Source organism: Pogoniulus pusillus, chromosome 24 (genome assembly GCF_015220805.1).
Source record: "Pogoniulus pusillus isolate bPogPus1 chromosome 24, bPogPus1.pri, whole genome shotgun sequence".
Taxonomy (NCBI): domain Eukaryota; kingdom Metazoa; phylum Chordata; class Aves; order Piciformes; family Lybiidae; genus Pogoniulus; species Pogoniulus pusillus.
Window position 1 is genome coordinate 7805275 of NC_087287.1, and position 24025 is coordinate 7829299.

A 24025-nucleotide genomic window follows, 5' to 3' on the forward strand; every position below is an offset into this window, starting at 1 on the left:
GGACTAAAAGTCCTCATGCTCACAATTCCTCTTTTTATGAATAAAAATCCCCATCATGTTTCAGGGTATTATTACAAACTGGACATTATTCTTAATTCCCCTTAACAACTATAAGCCAAATAAAATTTCAGAAGAAGTTCACACTGACCTCGTGACATCTGCTGATCTCTTCTGCAGGGAGTTTTGATTGCACAGCTTCTTGCAGAGGGTCAAAGGCAGACTTCACTGCATTTTGAATTCTTTCCAGCATTTGCTTTTTATCTGGGTCTGTTGTCTCATTTAATTTAACTGAAAAGAGCTACAATGAATTAAAAAAAAATCAATCAGAAAAGAATTTGCAGTACATTCTGCAGTGCAGCAAAATTTGCAGCACATTTTGCTATGTTCTATGCACAATATAGTCTTAGCCACATAGTGCCTTGCTAATGAAGAATACATTATGCCACAGAAAAATCTCTGATATGGAATTCCTGAAACACATTCCTCATCAGAAATAAAAAGGAAGCCCAAAAAAAGTGAATTCACATCCAGTTTTTCAGAATGACTTTATCAATTACTACATCAGCATTCCTCTTGTTTAGCAGCTTCCCATTCCTACATAGCTGATCACCTTAATTACACATTTGATAGTCACCATCTGAAGAAGAGAAGCTTTAATGTGAAACACAGACTATGTTAGACGATCAGAACTGAGCAGAATTTCCAGGCCTCCTACTTCAGGCCTGTACTTAGTTCATAAGACTGATAATCTCTCTGTGCTCTGTAGTTCTAAAAATGACCAGAGAGAATCACCTTCCCCCACCTTTGGTCCAGCATAGACAATTTATTAAATCCTAAAGCTTTGGAGACTTGTGCTCTTTCTGAAGCCATCAGTGCTACAAAAGAGAAATCTCACAAGCTTTAAAAGATTATAGACACAACACTGTCTAAAAGCCATTTAAAAGGGTTATTTACAAAGTTTGAGCATCCAAATGCTTTTTTGAGCTTTACACACACATTTACAAACAAGTTCAGGCATGTTTTTTTATTCCTGACAGTTCTTGCCATTTCAAAACCAATAGAGAAAGCAGTTCCAGTAACATTCCTAATTCGTGTGCTACCTGTTCAACAAGAACTGAAAGTTTAAGGAAGCAGCAAAGTTAAGAGTCATTTTTTTAGATGCTTTGCTACATATTGAGTAAGGAGCTAACATGCTAGCAGAGATTAAATATCACACCCACCTCTAAGGCAGTTTTCACATCTTCAAGTAGCTGATCTGGTGTTGATTTGGTCTCTCTATACCGTTCATAGAGGTAATTCTGTCTTGCTCTTTTGATGATCTATAGAGAGGTGAAAGTATTTTTGTGAAGTGACACATAGTTAAACGAAGTGCAAATACAATCTATTACACCCCAAAGGCATTTCAGATCCCTGTAAATTTAAGAGGCTTCAAGGATTACATGCTGTAATAAAAACCCCAGAACACATGATAATGAGTTAATCAGTTACCTCAACAGAGTTAATTAAGTCTCTCAACAACAAGCAAACAAGATATTATCTTTGTTAGCTTAATCTCCATTACTTATGACAACGTTTATTTATATACAACACAGGCTTTGCTGCCATGGGAATGCTACAAACCTGAGAAGAATCAAGGACTTTGTGTACAAAATGTATATCAAAGGTAAGATTTGCCTTGGCTAATCAAATGGCAATTACATATGACTCTGACTTCTGTGCTCAAAGTACAGTATTTCAGACTGCAATTTAAAAAGATCTTACCTTATCATCAATATCTGTTATATTCATACAGTAGAAAACATCATATTTAAAATAATCCCTCAAGACTCTTCTCAGGATATCAAATGAGATGTATGACCTGAAAGTATAAAAGATAGGGAAGTGTTTTTAGTGAGTACTTCAAGTGTATTTCTATTCTATGCACAACCTACTTTAATATCAGAGTCAGTAACTTTATAGCAGTTCTAATTCTCTCTCATTTACTGCTAAATTTTTAATTACACAATGATGTAACACTGTAACGTGCTTTCAATCTTAAATCTCAACTGTTGAGCCTAACAGGGTTATTTTCTAGTAGTACATTGGTCTAAATAAGGTACTTTTTTCTATTAATCTTTTGCTTCAAATGCTATATCAAAGTAAGCAGCTGTAGTACCTGGCATGTCCCATGTGAGAAGCATCATAAACTGTTGGACCACAGCAATACCACAACACTTTTTTTCCATTTTGAGGCTGAAAGATTTCCTGAATTGAAAGGGAAGGTACAGTGATGAGAAGAAACTGAAGACGTGATCTGAGGCCAGTAACACCACATTTGGTGATTACAATGTGAAAATATCGATTACAATTACAGAAGAAAAAGGGAACAGTTACTCCACTCCCTATTTTAGCATAAGAAAAGATCACCACTAGCTTTATCATGTAAGAGAAAGCAGGGTGTGAGCATTTATGGTTCCTGCACTCCTATCAAACAAGATACCAGATTACAAACATTTGGAAGAGGCAGGACACTGTTAAAGCTGCGTTTCTAAAAGGGAAGATCAGGCTCTCTTTTGCACTGAAAAAGGTTCCAGAACATAGTCATTTGACACACCCTTGAATACTGTATCCCATGTATCATTAGTATTCTTAATCTTTCCTCTCTTTCCCAAAAGACCTTCAAACTAGACCACAAGAAGCTTTACCAGATTATATGATAATGATATAATTGCAAAGATTTTGTTCCACAAATGTCAAAAGAAAGAAACAGATTTTATTCTGTTCACATTACTTATACTTTACAGCTGAACCCTTGCCTGTTTTGCATGATGATAACTTTCAACTGGGAACTATGTAGCATGCACTATGCACATGCTTGTAGTATGTGTAGATTTATTGTATACATTATAACACACCCAGCAAATACAACTGACTGATGCAGTCCCTCTGGTACGTGCCTGTTAACGTCCCACAAAACACAACCCAAAAACCTGTCTACTGAAGGGTCAACGCTTCAGAAACAAACATTTGATGACTTCTCTATTTGTGTTTGTAGGGAAATCTCCACTTCTTTTGCTTCTTTGCTTGTTTTCATTTAATCACCTTATTTCGAGTCAGACTGTTGTAGAGGCAGAGCCTAGAATGTTTTGTGCCTTCGGGGGGAGACCAGGGGGGCTGCACACGCTTGCCTTTACCTGGGAGGGGAAAAACAGTTTAAAGAGAACTGAAAAGACACTTTCCACAAACATATATGCAATACAACAATTTCTTATCACATTGTTAACTCATCAAAAAAATAATAATGAATAAATCTGTATATAATAGATAAAGCCATTCCAATCCTAATAATCCAGTTACTTTTGTTAGAGCTTCCTACAAAGCCACTAAAACCAAATTATTTCAACCTAACTTATTATGTACTCTCTTACTTGCCAGTCTTAGTAATTTTTGGTCCAAGTAATAGGAAGTAAAAGGGTAAGAGTATGGAATTCAGTTAAAGCATTAACAAGAGCTTTGGAATTTAATGAATTATTAATAGAGCTTTTCAGCAGTCCTGGGCTTTCTGCAATGCCAGATTTTACTGGGACAGCATATCACAGACTTCACACAGAACCTGCAAAAAATCTCCAGAGCCCAAAGTTAGTCTCTAGAACCAATATTGACAGAGTGTGTGTACTCGGGGGCGGAGGGATGTGAGACAGAAAGGTTTAGAAAGAACCTCAGCTTTTCATCATGCACTGCTGCAATGTACACCCGGAATTTTTGAACACACTTGTCTACCACAACTATGCTCCAATCCAGCACAATGCTAAATGTTGCCATTAAAGAGAGGAGATAAAACCCAAGGCAGTATCAGTGACAATACTCTTGCATATGTTTTCTTCTACATTTTCAAGAAGCAACATTAGTTGTTGTTGAAATCATGGTTTTTTTAAACCAAACTGTATGTCAACGAGATGTAGTTTGCCATGCACAGAGCTGCTCACAGCTATAATGATGTTAAGCCAATTATTGCATTAAGTAGGAATGAAAGCAAACCAGGAAATTCAAAAACACAGCAAGGTTGCCAGCTTAAAACACACAGCCTAGCATTCTAGGAATGCTCATGGTATGTGTTTCAACTGCAATTACAGTATTATACAAGCTACTTGTTTTGACAACAAAATTGCCTTTCTTGATCCTGTGTCTCAGGGTGCTCTTCATTAACTCTTTTACCCTAATAACTTTGTATGACTATTTTGGTTTAAAACCAAGTCATGTAAACATTTGTGGCATAAAAAAGTTTAATCTCTTCCTCATCTTCCTTTTTTGAATAAGTGCCTAAGTAAGTTAAAAAAATCCTTATATATATAACTGCATCACTCCATCTCACAAATGGCCTCCATTTAATCTGCATGTTATGGATCTATGGAAATATGTTTAAACACTACACTGAATGAGGTCCTCCTGAAGAGAATAGCTCAAGAGCAGCCTATCCATAACACAAACCATACACCCAAGGTATGGATTTGTTTACTCTTTTGATTTACAAAGATTATGCTGGTATGCTTAATTGCAGCTAATGTTTCCCTCAGGGAAAGAAGCCTCTGTGGGTTAGTTAAATAAAAGATAAATCTGCTAAGTTTTCTTTACTTAAACCACACTGAACATAAGCAAAAACCCAGATAGTGCACCCTGAAGTTCTCAGCCTATAAGTAAGGTGTCACGTTATATCCGCTACACCGACACCAAGGGCAAAGTCAAAGGCATACTACTGAGTTTGTTCAACTGTGTCTCTGCCAGCTACAGTCTTCTTCCTGGTTGAACTGACATTCATTTGCTGTAATCCACCCCTGGAGCTCTACAACACACACAAAAAACACAAACCAACCAAACAAAAAAAAAAGCCAACAAGCCAAACTCAAATAAAAAAAAAAACAAAGACTCAATCAAAATAACTATCCAAGGTCTAAGAAGTGTGGCATGGTCATAGATCATTTTCATGGTGAACCCTGCAGAACATCATTTCAGGAGCTCAAATACATATGCAGAGATTAAGAAGATTACAAGAAAAACTCTTCAGGATGAGAGACTTAAAGATTTAATGGACAGGGAAACAGAAGCTGCTTCTTTTACTGTACCAGTCTGATCCATGAAAGTCTGCAAACAATTTGTCGTTAGTGGCATTTAATCTGCTATCAGAGCCAGCAATACAGATGAGATTCCTTCACTGCTGAAGAGGAAATTAATTACTAACCAGCACAAACACATGCAGGCACACACACATATGACAATCTACTTGCAGCAGTCTGACTGAACTACTGCTGGGCTAGGAATTGAGAGCAAGTACAATGACAGGTTATGAGGAGATGGCATTGGAGTAACATTAGTCAACAACCATCAGCAAAAATGACAGACATTATGCATTCATTTGTAGGTATTGCAAGCACTACACAACAGCTCTGTGTTATTAATTATTTCATGACTCCCTGAGCGAGGATCTTGCTATAAAGCAATTAAATTAGACTAGCTCATTGGAAAACAACTCAGGACAGTGATGCAGCTCTCAAAAATGCCAGCACCCATGCTTACACAATCCCCTAGATTAACCAGTTAGTATTTCCTCAAATCATCAGCAAAGCCTCAATTACCAGGGTTTGAAAAAAGATCTCAAACATGGTTTTTGAAATTTAGTGTTAGTAACAATCATAGGAGACAGTGTTTAGTTTATTGTATCATGAATCTGTATATTATACAGCAATAAGTTGTAATATACAGTTACTCTTGCAGGGGGAAAAAAAAAAAGACATTGACCCAGCAAATCTTGATATTTTAGGGACAAAAGCCAAACTCCACAATCGGGTAGTTGGCTTCTTAAAGAACATACACATAAAAGAACTCCACACAATGAGTCATTTCAAAATCAAGGGAATGTGGCAAACAGAGCTTTAACATTCAAACAGGTCAGGAAGGATCAGTTATGCAGTAATTATGTGCAACAAGAATTTAATGAGCTTGATAAAGGAAATTTGGAAGCCTGCAAGAGAGTATGAAAGGGAACATCTAGGAATTCCCAGCAATAAAACCAACACAATGTCAGCTAGTCTATAACCTGCCCACCAGTTTCACATTACTCACTTGTTTGAAGTTTACAAGGCTCATTTTTTTCACTGCTGCCATCATAGATTGCTTCTATGTGTCTGTACCACCGGACAACATGGATATACTGGTCCACAGGTGGCCCCGAAAACTTTCTGAATACCTCCACATCTGCATGTGAAAATGTGAACCCCTGGATATAACTACGAGTGCTCAGGTACTCGTTCAGAGCCTTCACCCTGGCTTCCTCTTCACTAATGCTCAGAATAAAACTGTAGCTGGAAGCTGTAAAGAGAGGCACAGGACATTTGATCAGCATTAAAGGAAGAAGGAGATCCCATGACCAAAATATATCCTTATACTAAGCATCTCCCACTCTAAATTTGCTCTAGCAACTGACTAGAAATTTGAGAAAAATATATTTAATACATGCTATTGATTAACTATATAATTCCTATTGATAGGATTATGTTCATGCTGTTTGTGTTTTTTGGAGACATCTAGACAAAGATTCTAAGGACAAAAACAAAACTCCTTTTAGTGAGAAAGTATTTTCTATTTGCCATCCGAGAAAATTCTTCACATACAGCAAACCTGATCAGTCACACTGCTGAAACACTCTTCTTGCAAATATTTAAATATGAATATTATTTTACCCTGTCAAGTTGAGCACATCCTTAGTTCTTTCCAAGACTGCATGCAAGTTCCCAAGCATGATTCTCAGCTACTTCTTGCTCTAACATCTGTAGTCCTAAGCCGGTGCTGTATACTCCCATACCTGCACCACTCTAAATGTATGAACAGATGAACAGAAAGGATATCAAATTGCACTCTTCCCTCACAATTTCACAATGCCAAGAGTTATTTGGTACACAGGCAAGCAGGTTCTGTTATGTTCCATCTTTACAAACGCAGGGACACAGGGGAAGCAGCAAAAGGGTTCTGTGGTTTGCCGAGGATGCTCACAGTAACAGCGAGCCCCGTGCACGTCCATAGGTACGATGCACTTGGGGAGGTGATGGCAGCTGGGCCAGTGCATTCCTATTTTCCTGCAGTGACTCAACATTCATAACTCTGTCCATGATCACAGTACAGTATAAACAATAAGCTGATATTCTGCTCTAAAAGGTAATTTGCAGAAGTAGCCAAGGCCATAGCACAATAAAGTAAGAGGCAGTATGAGAACACCTGTCTCTGCTCCCACACCCTGACAGACCATTGCCAAGAGTGTTGGTGCTTACATTAACACATGTAGCTTCTACATGAGTAGTTCCCAAAGCATTGAAGGTGCTCACACAACACCTTTCCTACTTTTGGAAAGGAGGAAAGGAGATGGGGAGGTGAGGACTAAGAGATGTGAGAAGCTACAGCATGGAAACGTTTTCCCAAAGATCATGAGTTGAGGCTTTATGAGCAGCTTATTTCCTATGTGGAAATCAATGATTTAAGGATTTACAGGAACTCATGATGACAGAAATATGACAGCTAGATACAAAGTAAGTTTGTGTTTGACTCTTCTGCATATAGATGAAATACAGTGGCACATCAGCAGAGCTAATAAAGAGCAGAGACTTAAGAAAAATAATCAAAGGCCACAAAATATATTTAGAAGCCCCACAGAAAAGTAAAGTCATATTCCTGTGAAGTCTCAATCCTCCTCAGGGGCTACCCATGTAAAAATCAGGACTAACAAGTGAATAATGGTTCATAACTAGACCTTACAGGCCTGCCTTACCCAGCTGAACAGGATTCAGCTTCTGCTCACAGGGTTCATTTTACTATAAACTTTTCAGGCTCCTAAATATTTACTGATGATTATCATCATAGAACTTCACATGTTTATACACAATGAAACGCTTTGAAATACATTCATTCACGATGGAAACCCAAGACATAAGCCTTGTGTGAATGTGAGGTTTGTATCCATGAATCATGAGGGAGAAGGCCAAAAAAAAGAGGATGACAAGAATGATCTATGCATAAATGAAATTATATCTCAAAGAAGAGATCTATTGCAAGGAAAACAACACTCAATTTGTAAAGTATTATTAGGGTTATTATGACCATTATTCACATACTAGGCTGCTAATGGAAAGTCAGTGAGTGTATCTGAAACAATGTAAGTGTTCCCCAACCACATCTCTAAACCAATCTAAAAGAGAAGTTGCACAAACTTACACACAAATATAACAAAGGTGACAGAACTCATCCAAGTTCATTCTGGTAAGAAGTGATGGCAAATACTGCCTGTGAATGCTAGTATCACCTCAGTCCTGGTAAACTGAGCAAACAAAACTACTTTGAACGGTTTTGGTACACACATTAGCACCTGAATTATGAAGTCTGGTGCTATGTCTAGCTGCATAAGCAACAGCAGACATTAAAGTGTAACACCTTCAAGAAACCAGCCAGCACAGGGGACCTAGCCAGAGAATGTCTTTATGTTGAGACTTATCACTGCCTCACATTCATCCTGAACTCACACCCATGACTGCAGCCCACAGCAAGTGCAGTACTGCATGCACATACCCAAGCAGCTGTGGACAGAGCTCCTCAGGGCACAACAGCAGCTGAGCCACAGCAGTTTCCAGCTCCCAGCAGGTTCGCTGGCCATGCTGGGTTCCAAAGGTCCTTTTCTAGGCTGATGGCTACTTTTCAGACCATGACAGCTAGCTGAAAGGTAGCACAGATAGGCTCTACTCTCTGCTGCAGTTAGATGCTGTGACACAAGCAAATCTGCTGTGTTTGAGAGTGCTGAGTGATCAGTGCTATTCTGAAAAACCTCTGAATATCCTATTTCAGTACATAAAGGACAAAATCATTCTCACTTCTGGTATTCTTCTGAGTTCTTGTGGGTTGAACTAACCAAACAAAAAGTTCTCCCAAAACACAGGGAAGGAAGAGTAAGTAAGATAGCCCTGTCTGCTGGAAGGCAGCATACCAGAGCATTCCAAGGAAAACAAAGCAGTCAAATCTATCTTTACGTAGAAGTTTGTTCCAATTTTATCACTACTAAACATAGAAAAATTACAGTTGCTGCTACTCAATTGCATTTTTCTTGACAGCAGAAATGCAGGAGTATTACAGAGCTGTTGCCTAACATAAATGTTGACTCAAATGAATGTAATGATCCAGAAACATCAAGTCATACCACCCAAGAGCACCTCTGTTCAGAAATCATCACGGAGCATGGGTATTGGTGAGGAATATAAAATAACCTTGAACAATTATAAGAACAAATATTAACAATCTAACACTCCCCCTGGATTAAGAAGTTGTTCCACAAAAATTCTGCTGTAGTCATACAGTTTTCTTCTAACACCAATGTATACTCTCTTTAGAGAATCTGTCATACACTCTTCTTTCCATGCATGGAGTGCTTTGGAAATGACTGAAGGACGCAGGGAATCTGTCTGCAAAGCTGCAGCACCACACAGACTCAAAGGCATAGGATGGCTTGTACACTTTATTTGCACATAAACCACGTTTTCCTGTTTAATCAGATGTGCAACCCACACAGTATCAAGTCTGATGGAAATGTTTCATTTTCCTTAGCTTGAAAACAAACATCTCTGTTCCTTGAAGGTGTTGCAGCAAAGTAAATATAGAAAAGCCATGAAGTAGGTAGTAAGCTAGCTGACACAAAAAAACATGGAGTTACTTTGCTTCAGGGAAAAAATAGGTTTCCTGGGCTTCCCTGACCATAATTAGATGACAAATGAAAAGTGCTGGGATTTCTGCAGAGATGTTCTCCAAGAAGAAACCTTTTAGAGATTTGTGAACATTTCAAAATGTCATTTCTCTTCCAACTTTGCTTTCACAGATTTTAAACAACTCATAAAAGTTAACTGTAACAGCGCTCACCACTTTTACAGCTCCAAACCAGGAATTTATCATTCTGGGTGCCCACTCTAGCAGTTTTGGAGAGAAATCTAGCTCTCTGCTCAGCTGAGCTAAAGTATCCTTTTCCACAAACATTTCAGAAGATGTAAACTAATGCAGGTACACGATCTATGCAAGGCACATCATACACACAGACAGACGAAGGACTTCCCAAGACTCAGAAGACCAAGAGGCTTTTAGCAGAGATTTTTAAGATGAGAACATCCCAACAACAAAGAGTCTGTCAGTTCTAGTCACTTCAGCCCTTTAAGTTCCATTTCCACTTCCCCAGAAATGAAACTGAAAGTAACAATAACAAGTTCAGCAAAAAAAAAAACCAGATACTATTTGCCCAGTAGTAAACTTAGCTGTGAGTTTCGTAAAGCACAACCTGAACCAAGCCTTTGCTGGAGCAGTTTTTCCCCCACCTTAACTAGGACACTGAAAATACATCTGAAAAAGCAGGTTCCCTAGCAACAGTAAATGTTTCCGGACTCTCTTACAGCAAATATACTCGTGATGAACAAAGAGCAAAGTAACTTTCAGTGACAAAGGGGAAAAAAAGAGTAAAATCTTTAAATCCACAGATCCTTAACTGGAATGACAGAAATTTCCAACCCCTTACACACCATAATGGTATTTCATACTTGTATGACTGGTATTCCAAGTTTCCATTTGCTACAGCAGTGCCAAAAATTACAGGACAACCCTGGCCCTCCTTCCATACGGAAAAACATCGTGTAAGTCATCATTCACACACGACCACAAAAACAAAGTCCAGAAAAGTCAAAAAAGATCGGGCAGGAGTTCAAGGAAGAACACAGATGAGTAGGAAAGACAGCGAGGCAGAAGAGAGGCAGGTGAAAGAGAGCAGACAGTGAAGCGATAAGCACACAACTGCCCAAGTGGTCTGGCAGCCACTTAACATCTCTTTGAGCCCATCGAGCTGAGGAGCCCTTTCCAAACTCCGCTGCTGAGGTGGTCCAGGTTTTTTCCCGTAAATGACTCTGTGACATCGTTATGGCACCTATGTCAGTGGTCAGGTACAACAGAGATCGCTTCCCCTGGTCTAGCAAGGCACTGGAGGTCCTCCGATCCAGAGACATCGGTCGCAGAGGTGCAACCTGCACCTAGAGATCCACATTTCTACGCACCTACAAACCGCACTGCGAACTCCTTGCTCCCGACACCCTGCAGTGGCACCAGGAGCTGCTTACGTGTCGCCCACCACCGGGCGACACAGGTGATGTCCCCGGGGCCCCCACCCAACAAGCACTTCACACGTCACCTCTGCCCCGAGCGTGTCGCGATGGCTGCTTGCCGGCCTCGCCCCTCAGCGGCCCGCGGCAGCGGGACTCCCTCTGACGCACCCAGGTGCGCTGAGAGGACCCCGCCGCCAACCCCCCGGGCTTCGAGGGTCGCGTCGAGGAGGCACCCAGCCGCCATTTCCCGCCCCGACGCCCCAGCGCTAAGAGCAGCGTGCGGGCTATTGCACCGCTGCTTGACGTCACGCCGCCCGCCTGACACCGTGACAGCGGCGACGTTAAGCAGTGACAACCCTGTAAGGCCCTTCGTTTCGCCTGACGGAGGCTCGGCGGAGCCGGTCGCCGCCTTACCGTGCTCTGCGGCGGGCGCTGCCATCCTGCTGCCTCCTCCCCTCACTCGCGAGCTGATGCAACAGCGTGCCCGGAAGCCTCGCCCCGCCCGCCAGTACGCTACTTCCGGCGGCGGCCCCGCGTCACCATGGCAACGAGGGAGCACCGCCCGCCCCCGCCCGCCCACAGCGCCTGCCCGCCCCCAGCGCCCGCCCGCCCCCAGCGCCCGCCCGCCAAGCCTCCCGCCTGCCACCGCTCCCACACCTGCCCTCACAGGGCTTACCCCGCCTAACGCGACGACCTTCAGCGGGCTCCTCCGAACACAAGTACGGTTCTACGACTCTGTTCCCCTCAGACACATCCCCCCCTCAGACACAAAAAGCGCCGAGAGTCAACCCCAGCTTCTGCCTCAACCGGGCTTTTATTGCCGTGCTCCAAACGTAACACCTCCGAGCATACCGATACAGAACGAACACAACCGCTTCAGAACGCAAACGAAGAACACATCCCTCTCAGAAACAGCCTCTGTTCCCGCTTCCCGGGCTCGAACAGCACGGTCCTGCCTCACACGAAGGGAAGCATGAGCTGGAGCTCCTCCCTCTCAGGTGGGCATCTGGCACCCAAGTTTAATACCAGATAACTTAAAAGACCTTCATGAGCTGCACAACCGGCGGCTGTGTCAACGCTGCCGCCGTTAAATCACTCCCAGCTCCCCGTGTGACGGTGAGGAGGATATCAAGTCCCTGACCCCACTTCTACTAGAAGTCGGTGGACATCCTCAGTTACAGGAAGTTTGTAGACAGATATATGTACACAGGAGCAGTTTCAAAGCTCATCCTATACATTAATCAGTAGCTTCTGCTTTACTTACAAGGTTACTATTTTTTAACGTGTTCAATACATTATCATAAGCCCTGGTATCGAGATACCGTAACTCATCCAGTAACTTCATAACAGATTGTTTCTCTCCCAGCGTGTTTTTCCAGGTGAGAAGCATCTGGTAAGATTGCTCTTCTTTATCATGAGGAAAGTCATAAATAATTTTATCAATATCGTTCTCATGCAGATGAGTCCTCATGAGCTGCTTCCATTTTTTCGGTGGCACTTCCTTTATAAAGGTCCAGAAGCAATCTCTCAGTTCTGAATGGAAAAAACACACAGAACACACATCAGCCTATGTTCTAAAATACAGGGGGTTTGCACAGCTAGCAGGTTGTAAAAGACAGAGTTTTTCATAGCTAACACACGTGCTTTCAGCCAACACACACACCCCGACCAGAGAGCAACAGCAAGCCCCTATCTGGCACACAAGTAACAGGATAAACAAATGTCCTACTGAGAGATTTGATCATAGATCATAGAATTAACCAGGTTAGAAGAGACCTCCAAGATTATCCAGGCCAACTTATTCCCCAGCCCTATCCAGTCAACTAGACCATGGCACCGAGTGCCTTATCCAGTCTTTTCTTGAACACCTCCAGGGACGGTGCCTCTACCACCTCCCTGGGCAGCCCATTCCAATGCCAATCACTCTCTCTGGGAAGAACTTCCTCCTAACATCCAGCCTAGACCTACCCTGGCACAACTTGAGACTGTGTCCCTTTGTTGTACTGCTGGTTGCCTGGGAGAAGAGGCCACCCCCCACCTGGCTACAGCGTTCCTTCAGATAGTTGTAGACAGCAATGAGGTCCCCCCGAGCCTCCTCTTCTCCAGGCTAAACAACCCCAGCTCCCTCAGCCTCTCCTCAGATCTTAAGCTGAGGTTATCAGTCTCTCAAAAGTAGTCTAGTACACTGCTCCATAAACGTGGTTTTGAGGAAGGTAATCACTGTCCTACACATCATCACTTCAGCTTAATGGGGCTATTCAACATCAGGTTTTAACCAGTTCACTATGCTACTGCTACAGGCATTTGCTGCACCAAGACCAGCATGAAAAAAAACCCATTGTGTGCACATTAACTTGCTAGGTACAGGTAGATGTATAGGAATTTGATGTGGTCTTCCATGAGAGAAGACATTTGACAGAAAGATTTCTTACTCTGACCTACAGATCACTCATTAAGCTAGAGCACACTGCAGACTTGTTTAAAACACACAAGCCCACTGTACCATTCTTCTTAAAACCTCAATTAATACTCCAGTGCAGAACAGCCATGCATTGAAATAGAGCAATTTACCACAGAGAAACATAGAATCAACCAGGTTGGAAGAGACCTTCAAGATCATCTAGTCCAACCTATCACCCAGCCCTGTCCAATCAGCTAGACCATGGCACTAAGTGCCCCATCCAGTCTTTTCTTGAACATCTAACTTCTCTCAAATGCAGCAATAATAACCCTGTTTCTGCAGATTTTACAATGAACTCAAAGCCCTGTAGCCCTAAGCAATGTTCATTAGCCTTGCTACACTATTCTTCAAGTAGACTCAAGTCAGCTGGAACAAAACCAGATTCCAAATGCTGCCAGTTCATGGGACACTTACCTTTCTGAGAGAGATCTTTAACAATTATTTGGCACCTTGGTTCTCGTACCTGCAACGCAAAGTTGGACTGTTACTCCAACGCATCAGAGTGCTTCATCGTGACTATTCCTAAGATACCTGACGACCCACAGCACACACAACAATAAGGGTGAAGGGAGCTGATTTCACAGCACAGCTGAGTGTCAGAGTAAAGAAAGCTGCATGCTGCAACAGCCACACCACTAGCTCTGAAAGCAACTAACAGGACCACACATTTTATACTGCAAAAGACTAGCTCCTGTGTAGAAGCTGAACAGGCAGATGAGAAAAGCAAAGCAGATGATGAGGGACTTGAGTTTGTTTTCAAGACATAGCTTTCCATCCTATTGCATCTTTAGAGCAAAGCCCCTTCCCTGTTGCTCTGCCTGAAAACAGCATCTATCACTCAAGGAACAGATAAGGACTCAAGTAAAAATTACACATGTAGCACAAGAAAAATATGATGATAATTTCTCCCACTTACCACACAATTTGCTGGTATCCTACCACTCGGTAGTTTAGACTGGGCATTCTGATGGAATGCAGGATTCTGCCCAGTTTTGGCTGGTAGTGAAGACGAAGTGATCCTCTTCAAGCACCTTTCCACATGACGCCTCAAGACCCCACGCAGGAAGGTACCTCGCTCAGCAACACTGCTTTCCTCTGCTGATGTATTTTTCTCTTCCAAGTTAACATTGAGTTGTACTTCATTCTCTGAGGTCTCACCAGCATTCTCACCTTCTGCACTGGCCAAGTTATTTCCAGGTGCCTTCACTTCTGGCAAAAGGAGGCTTTCAGCACTGCCCTCAGGCTCCTACAAAGAATAAGAATGTCTTTTAAGAGGCATTTCATGGGTAGGCCTTCAAGGACAGTTTGGAGAAAAAAAAAAAGCACAATACTTGAAGTCACCAGATATCAGAGATAAAAGGAGAGTTGCTAATTTGGCAAAGTTGAACACATGCAAAAGTTACAGCACGAATATACCTACATACAGCAGGTACAGAAATACCGACAGTGCAAATGCTTTCAGAGCCTAAATTCTCCCCCTTGCTGGCTGTTCTGCTCCTGCTGGACTGTGGGGCAAGGCACACCAGCGACCTCCATAACAGACACAAAACTGTTCCTAATGTTTTAACAAGTGTGTAGAGCTGCTTGCTTCTCTCAAGGTGTGAAAGGTGCATAGTCCATCTTGATGCAGGAGGAAACTAAATTGTCATGCTGCACCTGAGCAGACTTAAAAGCAAGTGAGGCTTGAAGCCTATCTTGTATTAGGGCTGATGCTGGTAGAGCCTTTGCCAGGTTGATAGTGGCCTATCAGCTCCATGCAGATACACTAGCTTGGCCAGGGTTTGGCTGGATTAGTTTTAATGGCAGATTCACAAACTGGAACCAGTTGAAAGGCGGCCATGAGCAGCAGTACACATTGTATAACTCTTGGGAGGGGACAAAGAGAAGAACGTGAGGAGGGCTGCACTAGTTTTAGCACTGTCAATACATTAAACAAGTATATGGTAGCAAGTACAGCTCCACCTCATCAAGAGTAGTACAAACACAAAGCAGGTCAAGACCTATCTAGCATATCAGCTAGTGCTACAACTGGAATGCTTGGGCCTTTTTAAAGGTGGAAACAGGGTGAGGAATGACTTTTCCTAGTGAGGTGTGTTTAAGGCACAGTTCCTCCATGAATATACACCAGTGTGATTTGTCTGAACAAAGTCAGTGACCCATGAGTGACACCATATTACCAACACATGTAAGCAGGGATGTGAGGGGAACCACCCCACTGTGTTGGGCATCATCCTTATTGGATCCACTGCTGCAAACAGGTTAAGCAAGTTGATTCCATTTATACAGAATAGGTCTTAAATAGGTAACTGAGTGACTGAGGGCACACAGCATGGCTGACAAATAGCTGCTGCTCTATTTTGCAATTAAATAAAGTACAACCTTTTTATCTTTTATAGCAACATAAATTCACTGGTACTTTGGAAAGAACAGTGTCCTGGTGCCAGAACATCCAGTGTCATGACTATTTAGTGTAACACTCCTTAGTAAATAAGCTTTCTTACAGTAGCACAAACACTCCCATCTGAAACCTGTGACAACTCTTACATCAGAGCTATGTGGCACCATGAACTGTTTTGTGATTGCGTTATTCTACCACCACTTTATTTCAAGAAATGTTACATTTGCCTATTCCTATGCTACAGCATTTTGACCATGTTTTCTGTCCTGTTTCTTCATCAGCTTCTACAAATACCAGAAGCGCTGCAAATTTGGCCAGAGCATGGGAGAAGACAGAAGCCAACAAGAACCCAGGGGTGATTCACATATTTGAGGTACTTATGGACCTTAAAAGAGAGGAGAACTTAAAGTGACTTTAAGAGATCTTTCAATTCTGTTTCTTCAGTCTTCAAGTATCTGTTGTAATTAACATGCATTTAATTACCTAATCTTACCAGTCGGGCATTTCATGTAAGAACTGTCACACCAGGCAAGTAATTTAGGCACTGGGTGAGTGGGACAAGAAAGGCAACATGGAGGCACAGAACACATCTGGATGGCTTTCTCAGCTCCTCCTCAAGACAAACACTCAGTGTTACACTCCATTAGCTACACTAGAAAAGACTGAGCTGTTTCCCATGCTGTTGGGAGTGTAGCTTCTAAGTAGAGAAGCTAAAGCTAAGACTAGCAGCTAGTCTGTGTTTATTGTGCAAAACTCCAGACTGCAATGGTCCTTTTAGCCTGAAGTGTATCAGAAACAGTGTTTGACTACAGAAGGCCAGAGTGAACCTGGTTTTAGAGTGAAATGTGCCAGCAGCCAGCCATAGCTTGGCAAACCCTTTTCAGGAATGTGCTTCTGAACAGGCATGCTCCAAGCTTTGAGCCTCAGGCCACAGAGAACGGCCTAGGACCAAGGAGTCTGACTGCCAGGTCCTGATCTGCACCATGTGACATAAGCCCAAAGGAATCTGCTTCACTTTGCTGGATCAAGCAAAGTGCTGTGAAAAACATGGTAGTTAAAACACAAGAAAAGCTGGACCACCACCAAGCAGGGAAGCAATGGCTGAGTTAACCTGGAAAACAACTGCATGAAGCAGAAGAGACTTATTGGATCAAGGCACCACTTAGAGTTCAAAGCAAAAGCTTGCAGTTAGCCTAATTTTTCCACTTCCAAAATATCCTGGCCACAGGCTCTGGAATATTTCCAAGGGTAGTACTGGAAAGGCCAACTGCAGTGGACATAGCTAATGAAGACATTAGGCCTTTGCTAACATCTGGCCCTCTATGAATCATAAGTTACTGCGTCACAGAAACACATCCTACCAGGTCTACAGGTAAGATGAGACAAAACCAGACAGGTACAAGTAAGCAGCACAAACAAAACTGGAGTGAAACATTTGGTCTATCATATACTTACCAGGCCTTTCTCTGTATCTTTAATAGTTGGAATAGCTGGAAAACAAGAAAAGCATCTAAGAAACTTTTAGGAATTGCTGCAACTTAAATATAGTTGAATTCTCACAAGATTTACATGCAGTAGAGAGCAGAGCTCTAACAGCCATTTTAGTTTTCTTGACCTATCAAGTGTTTGATGAGATTACCACCCATAGCTTCCTACAGTGGCACAAAGACTGTGGCTTCATACAAGGAATGAAGAACCCCTACTCAGTAAAATAAAGGCCTCAGGACACAGTGTGGCTTTTAAAGCTACTTTTCCAAACTCCATCCCCTCCAGCTTATATTTCTTAGTGTTTTTGTGGGCTATTGTAATACAGACAAGAAGGTAGAAATTGTCTTTACTGAAATACAATCAGTAAGACATACATTTGAACAACATCAACGCTCAAAATTCAGAGCAACATTATTCTACCTAAACTAACTGTAAAAACACTTTAATATGCACTAGTGGAATGAAAAGTTTCTGAGGAAAACATTTCAATTCCCATTAATAAATTCACATAGGATTTAGAACCTAGAATTTGTGTTCAGAGGCTCAAATGATGAAGGAGCAACAACTGTAGAAAAAACACACCCAGCTCTAGGGGCACAGTGAATTAAAAGTAGTTAATCTAGTTAATGCTGCTTCTTGCTCCATACATCTGATAGGATTAAGTTAGGGTGTCTTTACAAAAAGGCACAACTTGAGGTAACAAAGGACCAGACTAGGAATCTCAACAGTTCAACTTAGTCTTTGTTACATGCAGGTAAGAAAAAGCCTCTGCTCATGCCACACCAGGGTTTTAATGATAAGTTAACAGAGTGTCCTCGAAAGACAACAGAAACTGGACACAGCCTGAACCTCTAAACTTTTAGGAGAGCACAGGCTGAGTGGGCTACTGAGCATTAACTTCTCCACCCAGAGAAGTGGAGAATCTAATGTAATGAACATGGGATGTATGCTTGAAGGGGCTGTACACGTAAGTGGGAAAACATGCAGTAGGCAGACCAGGAAGCCTGTAAATTCCAAGTACCTTAATTTCAAGACAGAAATTCAGAATAGAATGAGGCTGTACCCTGCAGCAATTTGAGAGACTCACAGGGAATATGCTTCTGTGGACTTTCCCTTGATTCAGATTTTACAGGATGACTCCTTTGTGAACACTGAACCTCTACTGAAAGATCATTTTCCTGCCACATCTGAGCTCATACACCAGTTTTTCCTCACTTTGTCAATACAACGCAAATAGATAAGGAAGTCCTTTTAAGGACCTCATGCCAATCTATCTTTGAAGCAAACACATCTGTCAAAGTCAGAAAGCTTGTGGCTAAATTTTTATGCATTTTACCTACTGCAGAAAACTAGCCTGTTATATGAGAGTCACTTAATTGAATCATATGCTAGATTAGAGTTAAAACAGATCACCTGTAAGGTAACAGAGCCCCCAGGGACAGCCTAGTTCTGCAAAGTTTGTGGATAGTAATCAAGCAGTTACCTTTATCAGTCTTCAGCTTTTTGATTACAACGATCAGCAGAAACACACTAACAGTCAATCCAATCACAGTCAACCAGACATGAAGTGTGCTTCCTGCAAAGGATAACAGGAATAAAATTAACACCGAAGCAGTTCCCAAACAAGCTATTTTGAGGTGCATGTCTTCCCTGCTGTCCTAGGGAACAGTTCAAGCTCAGCACCAATCCAGTGACCTAACCAGTTTGCCCTGGAACAGGTGCAGGGACTACCAACTGACCTGAACAAGCAAGCACCTGCCTACACTGCACCATCGTTATCACAAAGGCAGAGGGAGATTCTGTGCAGAGCTTCAACACAACTTCTACAGGGCTTTCTGAAGGGACATTTAGGAACAGGGAGACACCAGCGTGCAAAAGAGAACAGCAATCTTTGGGTGCTGTAGCACCGATAGCACCAGCTCCTGCTTTCTCCAGTCTGGCAGAAGCCAACTAGACTGCAGCAGCAGGAAAAGCCACTCCATATGCAGCTTCTCAGACACAGGAAACTTGAAGAAGCCTTTGCATTATTTCTAACTGCTGCAACTCTGAAATGGCAACACGTGTGGCTTCTCCCCAAGGGAAAGGTAACTTGGTTTGTCACTCCAGCCCCTTCAGAACTTGTCTTCAGCAAGTATTTTGCAGACCAAACTACAGAAGCTCTTAAATACATTACAACAGTTCAAGCCCGTGTTTTACAGACTGCTCTGCTGTTATTTGCCTGAAGGCAGAGACTCGGCAAACCAAGCAGAACTGTATGTTTGTGTACCTTGCTCAGGTAAGCCACATCTGAGGTCCGTAGTAGCATTGCAATTCTCAACAATTTCTGTTCCTTCTGGACACCTGAAGTGGAACACAACACAGGGTTGGATTAACAATTCCAGAGCGATATGCAGCTCTGTCCAGGCTTGATTTTTTTGAGCAGAGCTCAGAGATGTAAGGAGAACATGCAAAAAGATAACTTTGAGGTGCATCTTTAACCAACTCCACATAGCACAAGATTAAGTAGAAGCAAAGCAGATGAGCTCATGTGCACTAGCCTCTAAGTGGCAGGGAGAACACACTACAGAGCAGATGCATTATTCATGCACACGTTAGTTTCCTTCAGCAAGTGATTCTCCTTCCTGAAATTTTGGTCTTGGCTGCTACAAAGCTCCCTGAATGTGCGTGAGGAAGTACTCATCTGAAGACACTAAAAGAGTTAAGCTTAGAGCCATAAGCAGCAAGCACAACAATACCAAAATCCACATCTTTCTGAACCTCACCTATTTTGACACCTAAAATTTAAATGCATGAATAATGCAATTCAGCTTCAGGGCAATTATTTACAGCCAAATAACATGTGCCAGACGTTGGCACAGATTAGGCCACAACTCTGACATTCCCCAGAAGGAAAAGCATCACTTCAATTCAAACTTACATTGTACTGCATCTCTGACATATTTCACAGCCCTCAGCAGGGCAGAAATATCCTGGTCTGCACTGGCACTCAGTATCTTGTGTCAGAGTGCAAGGTCTCAGAATTACCTGATCTGAAAACAAAAACAAACGTTTAAAAAGTTGTGGCTCCTTACAATTGTGTGAAAATTATACTCAGGCCATAAATGCAACCTAAATTCAATATTCTCAGTAACTGAAAGTGCAAAACCCCCCAAAAAATAGTGGGCTAGGCTTCCCACAAGAGGGGGGAAAAGGGTTAAGGTTTCATGACACTTGTGTTTGGTACCATCTTTGCACTGCCTGCATGGCAAGCATTCCTCCAGGCCATTCTCATGGGCGGTAAAAGTCTCTCCTTCCATGCAAGGGGCACATCTTCCTCTTAAGTTCGGAGCACTGCAGTGCTCAGCAACGTATTCACCTGTGGAAGAAGAGAGCCAGCAGCAGTCTCAAGGGGTTGTTAAAGCACAGCAGGATGTTGCAGCACAAACTCATTTCAGATGAAGGCTCAACCCCTGCTCACAAGTGAACAGTGCACACATCAACCAAGAGGCACAGTGGGGTCAGGAAACTTGCGGCACAGCCAGGGAGCAAAGGTAAACATGGCATCCTGCCAGGCCTCTGCGGATGGCACCAGGGATGAGGATGACTCACCACAGCAGCGCGGGGGTCACCCATGTGGCCAGCACCATCTCCTCTGAAGGGGCACGTAGAGGGCTGCTTGTAGCCTCTCTCCTTTGCCTGAGCTATCTCTAAATACACACATGCACAGACACCCCCCCGATAGCAAGGGCAGAGTGCTTCTTGGCACAGAACTTAACTCCACACTCATTGAGGAAGGAAGAGCAAAGAAAACCACAGCTCTACCTACAGGAAAACAGAATTCCTCTAGGCTGCCCTGGTGCTAAATGAGGTAGTTTGTCGGGTTTTTCCCTTGTTTTTTTGAAAAGCCACCAGCCCCCAACTTTGAACACCTCACTGTCAACAGCAGGTAGAAGTTTCCTGGCTTGCTGCCAAGCCATGTCTCCCTGACATCACCTACTATGCAAAGGGTCCTCCCTCCAAAATGGAGCCCGGCTCCAGCCAGGTTTACACTTCCACTGGAATCAGCATAAGAAACAGAAGTGACACAGTCACCTCCACAGAGAAAAAGCCATGGCTGTTGGCAGCTATAGCTGCCTGAAGTCTTCCTTACCTGCTGGACAAAGCAGGCAGCAGCGACTGTCATGGAAGTACTGTCCGTGTGCACAGTATTCCCCCGTGGCTCCAGCCATCATCAGCAGGGTAACCTACAGCGGAGACAAATCAGTGTTGAAATGATTCACCCTGCCGGGATGGGATAATCATCTCGGGGAGACGTTCCTGCAGAGACTCGGAAACATTCACAAGTTCACGGGAACCCGCAAAGGAAACCCAAACTAATTTCTGCTGCCGTGCAGCTCACGGCGCTGATCACAATCACAAAGCAGCAGCTGATGGGGTTTAGGCAACCCTTGCCCCAGAATGACTCCATTTTACACTTCATTTTCTTTTCACAAATTCACTCCGGCTGAACTTTTGAGGCAGCGAGTTCTGCCTCCTGGAAGAGACCTGTTTCTCCACCTCACCTTTTTAATTCAGGGGGCCAGGGCTGGATTTCTTCCGTCAAAACGGAGGAAACGCCCCAGAGACCTGAGCCAGCTTTTTCTCGCTCACAACTCAAGCGGCTGAGTCACTAGTAAGAAGAGTTCGCAGTACCCAGGACCATCAGGAGCCAGCATTTTTCCTTAGCACCTCTCGGCCATGCTCAGGACGCTCAGGGCGCCCCGCACCGGAGCCTAGACTCGGAGCGCAGAGGCCGCAGGTGCCGGGCCGAAGTACAGCCCTCACTCGCAGCACGCACACGAGAAAGTGAAAAGGTGGGTGGGGGGAAGGGGCGACCATGGGGCTCCGTGTCGCTAAGTGCCACCAGCGCACGATTCCTCATCTGAAAGCGACAGCTCACACCCCTCCGGCTCCCGCAGCTGGGAGTCCCGCGTGGGACCGAGGGCTCCGGGCAATGGCGCAGCAAGGCAAACCACCAGTTTCACAATCAGATAACGTGAGGGCTAGTCAAGAACTCGCTTCTGACTCGCAATTTTCTTACCGAGGAAAGACCAGGAGTGATTGCCCTGGGCAGAGATGAGAGAGAGACGCTACCTGCCCCCTACCACCCCCAATCCAGAGGACCGTCCCTGAGCCGGGGCTGGATTTACCCCCATGACCGCGGTGCTTCCTTACACCTTTTCAGTTTGGGAAAGCCGTATTAGCTCAGGATTACCGAGGCGTCCCGCAACGCGGGGAACAAAGAGAAGAAAGACAGACAGACCGACATAAAAAGTTAAGAGAAGCTTTTGAAGTTTCTTGAGAAGGAAGGTAGAAAACTCCCAAGGCTGCTCCATGCGGGACTTGAAGACTTTCCCCCCCCTCACACGACGAGCAGGTAGAGAAGGAGCACCCACCCGCAAAGAGCGGCTCGGAGCAGAGCCCCATGGCGTGCCTACCCGACACTCACCAGCAGTCCTAGAGCCCGTCCGCCTCCCATGGCGGTACCCTAATCCGTGACTTAGCTCGCTCCTCAGCCACTCTCACCTCGGCGGGGCCCCTGCCCCTTTATCCGCCCCCGGGGGTGGGGCTGCCGTAGCTTTATGTGCCCCGCCGATGCCGAGCCCTTAGGAAGGTAGGTGCTAGATAGGTAGCATGCGCCTGGCTCGCAGCTGCTCCGAGACAGCCCCGCGCCGAATGACGACACCTCTCGCAGCAGGCTCTGCTCCTATGGAGAGCAGGAGAGCCTGTGTCAGGAAATGACTGGTCGCGGGTCTCCCCACCCAGAGCTCACGTGTAGTGTGTTGAACGGCCAAGGAGTGGGAGGAGTTTTCTTCCCCCAGCCGCACAAATTGGGTGTGTAACTGAGTTTTCTAAAGTCTTGGAAGTACTCGGATGTTTCTCAGCAGCAGCTGTGTCTCCTAGAGAAGTATCACTTCTTTCCTCAAAACCTTTCATTGTCCATATACACCTAACGGACAAGTAGGAACATCTGCCCTCAGGTGTAGGAACTGGATTAAAATTAATAGCAGGAAGATTTATACGTTGCTCCTTTTTGGATTATTTTTTAATCCTCTGTGGTGATTAAAAGCAGCAGCGAGTGCTGGAAACGCTCCCTGTGCAGCTGTGTCATTAGTTTATGCAAGTTAATCGTTTCTTTCTCTGGACTGCTCACAGTAGCAACACAAGCTCCAGCAAGTCCCCTGTGGGTGCCCAGTTTGACACCACTGGAGCAACCCAAAGAATTTAAAGTATTTGCTTTGCAGTAGCTACTGAAGGCTTCCTGTCAGCACTGCTCCTCTGTGGTTCAGGTGGAGTTGAGCATGCAGTTGTTTACTTTTACTAACTCTTTCTCAAACCCAGAATGCATTTGCACCCAAGAGTAACTCGAGTACGTGGTCCTAGAGCAGGTGTGTGACTGGGGAGGTTGTGCGACAAGTCAGGGATGTGCTGACTTGCTGAAGTGTTCACAGAGAGGTGGAGACAGGACATCAGCAGATGCGTCCATGCAGCATTAGGAGCTAACACTTTTAAGGTGCA

At 43.7% G+C, this 24025-nt stretch overlaps 2 protein-coding genes across 7 annotated transcripts in view; both read right to left on the bottom strand.

Annotated features, from left to right (window-relative positions):
• The window catches only part of CARS1 (cysteinyl-tRNA synthetase 1), a 39462-nt gene extending 27842 nt beyond the window's left edge, over window positions 1–11620 (bottom strand). For 4 of the 5 annotated variants that reach the window (XM_064163228.1, XM_064163229.1, XM_064163227.1 and 1 more), the window contains exons 1-7: window positions 11556–11608; window positions 6097–6342; window positions 3082–3173; window positions 2156–2244; window positions 1762–1858; window positions 1221–1319; window positions 149–298 (exon numbers count right to left, since the gene is read on the bottom strand). In XM_064163228.1, coding sequence (XP_064019298.1) covers window positions 149–298; window positions 1221–1319; window positions 1762–1858; window positions 2156–2244; window positions 3082–3173; window positions 6097–6342; window positions 11556–11580 — 798 coding nt within the window. In that variant the 5' untranslated portion in view covers window positions 11581–11608. Of the gene's footprint in view, window positions 1–148; window positions 299–1220; window positions 1320–1761; window positions 1859–2155; window positions 2245–3081; window positions 3174–6096; window positions 6343–11555 lie in introns of all 5 variants that reach the window. The other variant, XM_064163230.1, reaches the window with a different exon arrangement.
• Window positions 11621–11936: 316 nt separating this feature from the next.
• Window positions 11937–23263, bottom strand: LOC135185960 (tumor necrosis factor receptor superfamily member 6-like). Of its 2 annotated transcripts, none has more exons than XM_064163238.1 (10): window positions 23033–23263; window positions 21618–21711; window positions 20712–20843; window positions 20406–20517; window positions 19755–19828; window positions 18972–19064; window positions 17456–17490; window positions 14519–14848; window positions 14017–14065; window positions 11937–12674 (listed from the first exon to the last, which is right to left on the bottom strand). In XM_064163238.1, exons 2-10 carry the CDS (start codon window positions 21697–21699, stop codon window positions 12379–12381), a joined length of 1203 nt encoding a protein of 400 aa, XP_064019308.1. In that variant the 5' UTR covers window positions 21700–21711; window positions 23033–23263; the 3' UTR covers window positions 11937–12378. The 2 variants fall into 2 exon arrangements, with proteins under 2 accessions (XP_064019308.1, XP_064019307.1); XM_064163237.1 differs by having other exon boundaries at window positions 22956–23263.
• Between the last annotated feature and the right edge of the window lie 762 nt (window positions 23264–24025).